This window comes from Dicentrarchus labrax, unplaced genomic scaffold, assembly GCF_905237075.1.
Source record: "Dicentrarchus labrax unplaced genomic scaffold, dlabrax2021, whole genome shotgun sequence".
Classification (NCBI taxonomy): domain Eukaryota; kingdom Metazoa; phylum Chordata; class Actinopteri; family Moronidae; genus Dicentrarchus; species Dicentrarchus labrax.
Window position 1 is genome coordinate 13,911,160 of NW_026136715.1, and position 10,607 is coordinate 13,921,766.

Here is a 10,607-nt window from a genome sequence, read left to right on the forward strand (position 1 = left end):
TAGAATCAGATATTTTGACGGGTTATGTATGAGTGTTTTTATTTGGGGAAAAAGGGTAAATTAATGCCAGAAACATAGGGGAGACAGTCGTAATTATTAATGAATGAATGGACCAAAGAACACATAAATACCTTACAACAGAAAACCCTAATATCAGCTTTATTTGGGGGAAAAAAAAAAAAATCCAGATATCCTAATAAGTCACAGTACAAAAAAAAGAGAGAGAGAGAGAAAAGAAACAGCTGTAGCAGCCCACCCCCAAAACTTTCCAGTCTTGCACCCCAAGCTTGACCTTCAATTAATTAAACAAAACAATACTACGGTTACAATTTATCATTTAACTGACATAGGCTGATCATAACAGCAGGATTAAGTAAAATGATTAAAATATACAAAGGAAATTAGAGACATCAACAATAAAAAGTTATAGTACAATAATGACAGAATCATTAAAGGGGGGATGGGGAGAGTTGAGTAAAAGGCAAACTTGAAATACACATCAATAACATGTCCTTACAAAGCCTTGTAGGACATACAGTACATAATGGACATTATAGTAATAAGATAAGCCCATCATCTATCTGAAAGAATATTCAACTTATCAACTACACCACTCATGATTTGACCCACTGATTAACACGATCAAATGAATCTCTGGTACACAAAAAAAAAAAAAAAAAGGTCCTAAAAACTTATATGTTTAACCTGATTGTGCCTCTAGGTATAGTACAATGTCTTCCAGTAAATGAAGGTTTCTGTCACTCTGAGTAGCTGTTAATTCCATTACCCATTTGAGCCATAAAATGTGGCCATCAGGGGTAACTTTGGCATGGAAACAAGGGGTTAGGTCAGTGACGCAGAAGGCCTTTCCATGCATACAGTACGTAGACACATATGTTAATACACTCCCACACAAATATACACACATTCACTGCATGCAGACCTGCACTGGGAAAACAAACCACCATACAGTTGCACACTCGCACGCACACACACACACACACACACACACACACACACGCACGCACGCACACACACTTAAGTACAGGTAAGTAATTCGGTATGGGAAAATATCTCATACAATCTAGTTTAGGCATACCCCTGCATAGTGCCTGAGTCAGAATATGGGCCTGAAGGAGCCAAGCCAATGACAGGGAGAAAGCATTCATAAATGTGATGTGTGGACACTACAAATGACAAAATAATACCCCATCTAAGTTATGAATCCCTACCCCACAACTTACTCTTCTCGACCACTGCTCTCAAGGCACTACATGTAGGCGATACTGTGTAAAATTCACTTAGACATGGTCTTAATTCAAACCTATTGTATATTTATGTCTTTTTTCTTACTTTCCCTCTCTCAGGTCCCCAGTGTCTTTGGCCTGATGAGGACATTTTCTCTCCAATCATTCCAATCATGGCACATTTCATGTTTCAGTTTACATCTATGCAACTTCAAATCACCCCCCCCCACCACTTGCCCTACAGACGTAAAGATTTGAAAGTTTTCAATAGACGTAAGAAAAATGGCACAAAACCTAATGTACAGACCAAGGACCAAGGTGTAGAAGCCTATCAAATCGTTTAAGACCTGCTTTAATTTGCTAAGGATAATTGGGTGATCAGAAATTAAGCATCCGCAAAACTTTTCAGGGCCCTCCTCAATATTCTCCCCCTATGTCAAAACTCAGTGGAAACTGCCCTCTCCATCTGTGCTTGACGGCAGCTCCTTCTTCTCCCAGAACCTATAACAGAAGGCAGGGGGACTTCTTGACACGTTTCTTGGCCTGCAGTGCTGCCCTAGTCGCCATCTCAAAGACTTCCCTCACGCCATCTTTGGTTTTGGCAGAACACTCTTGGTAGCCGTAGGCACTGATGCGGTTCGCCATCTCTTTGCCATCTTCACATTTAACTGGCTCCTGGAGACACATGTCAGAGAGAGATCAACATTTTGACACGTACACCAACAAATGTGCACATACAAGCATGTTTTGACCAAAAAAAACTGACCTGTTTCATTTTGGCAAGCTCTCGTCTGGTGTGCTCATCGTTGCGCAGATCTTTTTTATTGCCCACCAGGATGATGGGAACATTTGGACAGAAGTGTTTCACTTCAGGTGTCCACTTTTCAGGAATATTCTCTACAGTGAGTGGAGGGAAAGAATGAGCAATTAGCAAACTATATCAACATATATCTATTTCACAATCACAAGGTGTTCAATACATAGTGGAGTGATTGTTGCAAAGACAATACCTAAACTGTCAGGGCTGTCTACTGAGAAGCACATGAGAATAACATCAGTGTCAGGATAGGAGAGAGGCCTCAGTCTGTCATAGTCTTCTTGGCCTGCTGTATCCCAAAGTGCTAGCTCTACCTGAAAAGAGAGAGAGAGATAGGTACATCATGTAAGGATGAATGCTAGATAATTAATATTATTTACATACATCTGAGCATTTAAGTTACATTATTGTACTTTTGTACTGCTGTTATACTCAATATCGATACCTATCACTGTATATATGCATGTTTAGAAAAATCATGTCTAGTTGATTGACAGAAATAATTTTGGAAAAAGTTATTTCAGAGCAGAAATGATTAATTGATTATGCAATTAGATAGATACAGAAATTAGATACAGAATTAATCCGCTAGTATTCTGATGATTTAATAAATGTAGTAATTTTTTAAGTAAAAGAAAGAAGAGAGAAATTAACTGTTCCACCTCACCAAATATAAATATTTGCTGATTTGCCTCTATGATAATAAACTAAATATCTTTGAGTTTTGTACCACAGGTAGGACAAAGCATGCAATGTGAAGTAGTGCAACAACGATTAGTCGATTGTCAATTCACAAGTAAATTAACTATTCTGACTATGAATTAATCATTTAAATAATCTTTTCAAGCATAAATTTCAAGCATGTGATAGTTTCAAATGTGAGTGTCAGTGTCCCGCATTATAGTAAAGTGAGTCTCTTGGGCTTTGGACTGTTGGTCAAAAAAAAACAAGACGTCTGATGACTTCACCTTAGGCTGTAGGAGATTCTGATACGCATTTTCACAATTATTTTTTGGTCTTCTACAGATTCAGGGATTTATCCAGAAAAATATTTAGCTGAATAATGAAAATAATTGTTGGTTGCGTCCCCATCCCTAATCTCTGGGGAAATTATGAGGACTTTTTAAAAAAATTTTTATAAGACATACAACAACTTATACAACGTGATAAGTATGTATAATTACGTTAAAACTATTATAACCAGGCCCCCGTACAGTGTACAGTGCCCCTAGTTTGCAGCCAGTGTTCTGTGTTTTGTGTCTCACCTGTTTCCCATCCACTTCAATGTCTGCCACATAGTTCTCAAACACAGTGGGGACGTAGACCTCTGGGAACTGGTCCTTACTGAAGACGATGAGCAGACAGGTCTTCCCACATGCACCATCCCCAACTATCACCAACTTCTTCCTGATAGCAGCCATCTGTAGAGAAGATCATACTTTAACACAAGGTTATCACAAGTCACTACTCTCCACTAATAATACATCCAAACAGGGGTTTTACTAAGAGTGCACTGATGTACAATCAGGATGAATAAAACTTTTTAAACTTGATGATGCAATTACAATGCGTGCTATGCTTCAACAACAAGTCGTCGTCGTCGTCGTCCCCCCCCCCAACCCTAAATTTACACATAATGTTAGAAGTAACTCAGCAGCTCAGACAACGTTACTGCCACTAGCACACCGGCTTCCTTATATCTCAGTTTCATTACAAAGATCCTGGTGAACGACACAAATCTAAACCAAAAACGACGCGTCTGGCAAACAGGGAGGCTGCCTCCTCGGAGGTAAAGGGTGTAAACATATAACATTTCCGTGCTGTGTTCCCATTCCTGCTCAAAGGCTGTGCAGTGTAGTCCGGGCCTGTCAAACCAGCTAACATTAAGCTAGCAAGAGAGCTAACGGTGTTTGCCCTGGTTTGGATTACTGTCACTCAGGGTTTTCTCTCTGAAATGGTAACAACAGCATTCACCGCACTACCGTGATACTTCTGTGGCTGAGACAAGAAACGGCGTAAAGTTTAAACGCTATAGCTGAATATGATTACCGCTTGATGTTTCTGTGTCCGCCTTTCTCCTCTTCCTGACCGACTGGAAAAACTCCGCCCACCGCTCACACGCATGCGCACAATAACGTAATTTGCCAACAGGCTGCTGCACCTTTTTTTTTTTTTTACCTTATCAAATATCTTTATATCCTTATCTGAAATATGAGCTATGAATACAGTTGTATCATTTATTACATATTCACAAGAGTGAAATATATGAGACAATACCACGACAATAATAATCATAATAATAAAGTCATTAACCCCATTAAAAGCTCAACTTCAGACAGTTTTACATTGATCTTTTATTGACTCTTTCACATATCAGTAACACAATACATTACATTGTGTAATTTGTCCATATGTACAACAGAAGTAGACACATGTAGAAAAAAAAATACATACATATATTAATATATACATACACATTATAATTCAGTTAGAGGTAAATCATAGCCCATTTTAATATTTTCAAGTTTCATGGTTTACTGTCCATGGGGAAGGAGATTAAGATAAAAAGACAGCATAGATATAGGCTACAGATAATTATATCTCAAATGAAAGGTTTAAAGATTAAATGTAGTCAGAGAATCAGGTGAATAAGTTCTATAAGTTACAAGTTCACAATTGAGTCATGAAATGTTTCCTTATTTCTATTCCACCCAGCATTTGTTTTTGTTTATATGGGTTTAAGTTAGCAAGCATGAATCACTTGTCTTAAGAGTTCTGCATCATGTGCAAGTACACTACTCACTCCTGCTTGAGGACTTGGGCACAGAGACTCTTAAGACTCTGCTGAGACTACCTCAGTCTGAGCTGTCTCACCTCTCCCACTGAGACTCTTCAAAAGCATCTCCATTATTTAGGAGGGAGAGATGAGCTCTTCAAGTCCACTTAAAGTGAGCATAGCTTCTCTCTTCTCCTCCTCAGAGTTTATTTGAGCTCACTGAGAAGTTCATAGGTGGCAGAGTTAGAGCACTGCTGCTTCTATTTGTTTCTATGGTCACTGGAGGTAAAGTTGCTCTGATTGGCTGCCTGGCTCAGCCAGTCTCTGATCTATTTCCTGACGGCGGTGGTTGTGGTGGTGCTGTTGCTGCGCTGGTAGAACAGCACATAGGCTTGATTGGTCTGAAGCTGGTTCTCTGAGACTGGAGTCACACTGTAGGTGGGTAGATGGAGAGTAATCATTAGGAACAGCTTCAGGTTTGTATAGAAAGCAGCTCAATACAGATGACCCATAGTCACAGAAGGCTTTTAGAAAAGACTGTCTATGACATGCAGTTGGCAGGGCATTGAACACAAAATGACTTAGATGCAGTCTCACCTGGAGTCATTGTAGAAGCACCAACCATTTTCATCTGAACAGCAGGCTGTGTAGTGACCCATGTTCACCGTCCCAGTGTGGTTACATATTGCGTATAAATCATACAGAACTGGACCTGTGGGGACATAGTAGTACAGCTGGAGACCTTTCCTCACAATAGTTCACATCTCTTTCTCCCAATGTCTCTTGTTTTGCTCAATTGTCAATTGTTTAAAATAAAAGGCTATTAAATAAAAGCTTTTAAATTAATTATATTATATAGTACTCAATACTGGTGTCAAAAGGTTAAAAGAGTTACTTTCACCTATGGATGACCCCTTTTATTTCTTTTGAAGGTGGCTGTGACAAGCCCCTTGTTTTTTAACCTTTCCTGCTTATTTATTATTTCAACATTTCACTGTATTCCTTTTGCCAAAAATAAATTAAACGTCTCACAGTAACACACTAAAGCACGCATGCAAAAGGAGATAATGTACAAAAGGAGGAATAAATGAGAAATGCACAAGGACAAACTGAAGAAAGAAAGGTTTGTTTGTGTTACCAGAGTCGACGGGTCCGTAGGGTCCAAGGTCCAGGTTAGTGAGTGGGAAGGACACATACACTGTGCTTTTACTGATAGACCACCGTGACATTGTAAAACGATTTAGATCTGACGGAGACTGTTAAGCATCATCATAACATCCTGCACAAAAATACATCAGTCGCTGATAAGGTTAATACACTAAGTTAAAGCTGTTGCCAAGGATACGGATCACAATAACCTGGGGAAACCTCTGGATGGACAGTCGCTTGGTGCACTCTGTATGCCTGTTACACCTCTCACACATCTGAAACACACACACATCATAACATCCTTAAAACACTTGCAAATACACAGGATCCATTGTAGGTAGCTAGTAAAAAAAAAAGGTTAATGGGATGAATTAAAACAGCTGGAATATTGAGGAACTCTTGTTATTTAACTCTGTATTACAGTTTTCCGTGTTTATACATTGTAATATTGTTTGGGGTGCTACTAAGTCATTTTACCTTAACAAGACACTTTTAATTCAGAAGAAGATTTTAATTATTCATAACGTTTTTAATGTATGTTTAAGTATTTCTTTGTGTCCAACAGTCTTCCTGACATAATTTCTCAGACCTTCATTTCTCTGTCTACAAGACTCAAATTAAAAAACAGCTAATTTACAGTGCCATATAACCGTTTATTTTTATTTTATCTTGTCATTGACTGTAAGTTATATATTTTATGTTTCTTTTATCTGCTTTGTTTCCTTTGTCTGGCATTGTCTGATGTTTATGATTATATTTTGTGTTGGTAGGACACTTTAAAAGACCTTTGGCTTCCTTCCTCCTCTGCACATATTTATTGATGCTCTGTTACTGTATTTATTATATCATTATCTTTAAATTGTGCAACGAAGTAAGAAAGATAAAAAGAAAACCCCTAACTACTTGAGTGTCTTTGCAGTCGGCTGCGGGAACAGTGAATAATGTTTAGTGTCGGCAGTGGGCATTTACAATAACTGTCTGTTTACAACAAACATATAAACATGGAATGATTTAAATAAATAGAAATAAAATATATAGGTTACGGCTGGATACAAAATTCAGTTCTGGACTCAAAAACAGTGTCCATGTTATTGACCTTTGACCCTAAAGTTAGAGACACATATTGATATATCACAATGCATTATTTTTGCACTCTGTGTTAACTCACTGGTGAATTCTCCTTGACCAGTTTCTCCTCCTGAGAGAAGAGGTCCAGGCACTGCCTCAGCGTGACCTCCCCAGTAAAGCTCCTCTTGGGTATGGGCAGCGACAGATCGCAGAACACGTCGAATGTGTTGGAGTAGTGGGAGCACACTGAGCAATGCAGCGAGCTCCGCAGCTGGCCTGAGAACAGGTCTGTGAGAAGGGTGGCAAGAATGATCAGTGGTTGCCCTCGTTGAACTTATGATACAGATGAGACTGACGGATCACCGTGACTGGACTGCTCTCCTCACCTACTATCCTGCTGTCATCTCTCTCCAAGTGCTTCTTCCACATGGCAGCTGCCTCTTCCGAAATCCTAAGGGAGGATGAGAGATGAGGGAAAGAGAGAGAACAAAATGTGGTCACATGAAGGACATCAAGGTTTTGACGATAGAATCTTTTCCACATCAACATACACACCTAAATCTGGCAAATTTTTGTTCGGGCTCCTTCCCTGTTCGTCGAACGTAGGGTCTGCGGTTGATTTCTGTGTGCAGCTTGTCCAATAGGAACCTGAGGAACTCCTGTGCATCCTGTTGACTGGGTTAAACACAGATATACAGGGAGAATTCTTCTTCATGTTACCGTTCCAGGCAACTATTTCTATTTCTAAGTCTCAACTTCAAAACCAAAAAGCAGCATCTGTACTGGTGGCAAAGTAGAAAACTAACTGAAATTATTTAGAGATAATCTCTAAATATACACACAATATCCAGTTAACATGGAATACAAGGTCAGGGACAAAAAACAATTATGATGTACAAACAGATCCAATTTACCAAAACAATTTCAGTGAAAGGTTAGAAGCAATCACACCGAGTACTACAGATCCTCTAAAATTGGCTTTAATTCTCCCAAAGTTTCAGTTCTGACAATTTCAGGTCCTTCTGTACATTATTCCAGGAAGAAGTGGCAGCACATTTAAAAGCATGTTTTCCAAGTTTTGTTCTAACTCTGGGAACCAACATCTGTAGAATATTGAGAGAGGGCAGGCCATATTTTGGTATACACAAAGATAAGAAGGAAGAGATTTATATATAAAAGCCAACCACTGAGAGAGTATGCAGATAATAAAACATAAGGCACAAGTTGCAGAAGTGGATATTGTGTTACATTGCATATATAGCATATTGTCTAAAAATCTCTCTGCCTTCATAAATATGCAAAGTAACTCGTGTTTGACTTTGCACAGCAGTGATTTTGCTTGCACAAAAGTCTCATGCATGCTTTTTCCTTGAGGAAAAGATGAACATCATCTACACTACTATTTTTTGTTTTTTAGGGGCCAAAAACATTTGGTGTCTGAATTAATACTGTTTTAGGTTAAAAATACCTCAATCAACATCACATCAATATAACAGGCGATTCCAAATATTTGAAGGGTAATGCGTATTCTCACCTGTAACCACTGAAATAAGGCACCGCTTCTTTAAAGAGATTGTAAAACTGTCTTGGATTTACAACTGTGTCTCCTTCATTTTCATCCCAAAGGCCTGACAGAACCTGAGAGAAAGCTGGCACAGGAAGACAAGGAACAATGAGAAAAGATAAAAACATAACATGGGAGGAATAATGGGAAGAGGAGGGAACAGCAGGAGAGAGGAACATACTCTCCATGAGCTTAGCATCCTCTTTGGAGAACTTCTCCTGCTTGTAGAGCTTGAGGAGGCAGTAGTCCCGCAGGCCACGCGTGTGAGACAAACACTGGACTATTGCATTCAGGAAACACTAAGTTGAAGATAAAGTGTAGGGGAAAGTGAGCATGTTTCTTCAAAAAAAACATATTCTGGTAATTATGGAAGTATTTCTTTAAAGGACTTTGCTTAAAGCGCATCCTGCATCATTAGACACTTACTGTGTTACCAATGTTTCTAAGGCCAACCCTTCCACTTCCTACGGTGAGCTGCTCTTTCTGGAAAACAAAGACAACACAGGAAGCTATTGACCCGAACATCTGCAAGCCTCTTTCGGTTTGTGTACACACGTGCATGTGTGCCCTACTATTTGACCCCTGGCTGTGTCTGTACGACATGATACTGTCCGTCTTAACCCCACCATGTCAGTGTGTGTCCAGCATTGGTAGGACAGATTTAGCCTTCTTATGTCATTAACATAACAAGGGAGGCTAAAAGGAGGTCAGCCTCAAGCATTCATCCTATTAGAGACCAAGGAGTGCTGACAGGTGCTTAAACACGTGTGTGTTGATGTGTACTCTCCTTTAATTCCGATTTCCCTGTCTGTGTTAATGTTGTTTCATGAGTGTCCTGTAACTTCCACATTAAGAACAAAAAGGCTTAAAGGCTACCGGACTAGATGATCTGAGCATAAATTAAAGGTTTATATACAATGTTGAGTTTTGCACACCTCGTGATCAGTGACCAGAAGCAGCCCCATCAGGGAGGTGTAGAGGACAGACTGGGAGATGTCGGCCGTCTCTCTCTGCAGGCCGTTATGAGACACCAAGGTCCGACACAGGGCCTCACAAGAGCCCTCCCCGTTGACGCCACTGGCTCCAGGCATCCTATTTTACTGGTAAACCCTCAGAAGTGTCTACCAAAAGGGGTCCTGAGACAGATAGAAGGTCTTCCAAGTAAATGAAAGCCAGGTGGTTTGCAGGCTCAGACTGGGTAGGTTCAGTTTTTCACATGCAGGGTTAAAGGTGAGCTTTCTGACAGAGAGAAAGAGTCCTCTTTTTTTCTAAACGCAGCAGATGAAAAAGTATTATCCTCTGTTTCCAGGAAAATATCATTCACAGCTGAAGGAAAAAGAACAGGATTCATTTGTGAATGAGCATCCCCTTAACGTAATTCCTTATCTTGAACAGATCGAGTTGATCCACTCTCTCTTGTAATTACAGCATGCGGAGCCGCTCGGAAAGTCAAGGTCTGACAGAGATCTCAGTGAATCCAGACATTAACAAATTAGCTTGACAGCACATGTTTACAAAAAGAGATGTTTTTTTGAGGCCTTACTTAGTGTTCATTAATTAAAGAATCAAGTATATAACCTGTAAAACAGAACTAGCCAATCTCCCAACCAATGTTCTTAGCTGTTATCAAACCCTAATCTATATAGACTTATTGCCGTTTTGTGCAGGTAAAGGGTAAAAATCTAAGGTTAGTTTGCAAATAATGCCATGCAAATATTGTAGCATTAGCAAATAAACACAGCGGCTTGGACTCACCTTATCACTTGGTCACTCTATCTGTGGACAAACTGTCCCAACCAAACTGTTCCCATCACCTGCTGAGCTGTTAAAAATGCATAAGGGGACGTCTACTGTTTCACTGTGTGTCTGTAGGCTAGAACTGAAAGTCTACCTCTCTCCTTTGCCCTGTCACTGGTGTCAGAAAGAGAAAGGGAGAGGGAGAGAGAGAGAAAGGGGGAGAGAGGGAGGGAGGATAATCATCACTAA

At 39.7% G+C, this 10,607-nt stretch overlaps 2 protein-coding genes across 3 annotated transcripts; both read right to left on the reverse strand.

The window, feature by feature from the left end:
• Positions 1–22: 22 nt before the first annotated feature.
• Positions 23–4,189, reverse strand: LOC127377935 (rho-related GTP-binding protein RhoA-C). The gene is made up of 5 exons (XM_051426274.1): positions 4,114–4,189; positions 3,330–3,485; positions 2,258–2,378; positions 2,014–2,144; positions 23–1,922 (listed from the first exon to the last, which is right to left on the reverse strand). The coding sequence occupies exons 1-5, from the start codon at positions 4,186–4,188 to the stop codon at positions 1,749–1,751; spliced, it is 657 nt and encodes a 218-aa protein (XP_051282234.1). The 5' UTR covers position 4,189; the 3' UTR covers positions 23–1,748.
• Positions 4,190–4,389: 200 nt separating this feature from the next.
• Positions 4,390–10,571, reverse strand: usp21 (ubiquitin specific peptidase 21). Of its 2 annotated transcripts, XM_051426245.1 has the most exons (12): positions 10,377–10,571; positions 9,557–9,757; positions 9,048–9,104; positions 8,803–8,920; positions 8,592–8,706; positions 7,613–7,732; positions 7,444–7,508; positions 7,158–7,345; positions 6,186–6,264; positions 5,979–6,086; positions 5,438–5,552; positions 4,390–5,272 (listed from the first exon to the last, which is right to left on the reverse strand). In XM_051426245.1, the coding sequence occupies exons 2-12, from the start codon at positions 9,710–9,712 to the stop codon at positions 5,170–5,172; spliced, it is 1,224 nt and encodes a 407-aa protein (XP_051282205.1). In that variant the 5' UTR covers positions 9,713–9,757; positions 10,377–10,571; the 3' UTR covers positions 4,390–5,169. The 2 variants fall into 2 exon arrangements, with proteins under 2 accessions (XP_051282205.1, XP_051282204.1); XM_051426244.1 differs by having other exon boundaries at positions 9,557–10,571.
• Positions 10,572–10,607: the final 36 nt, after the last annotated feature.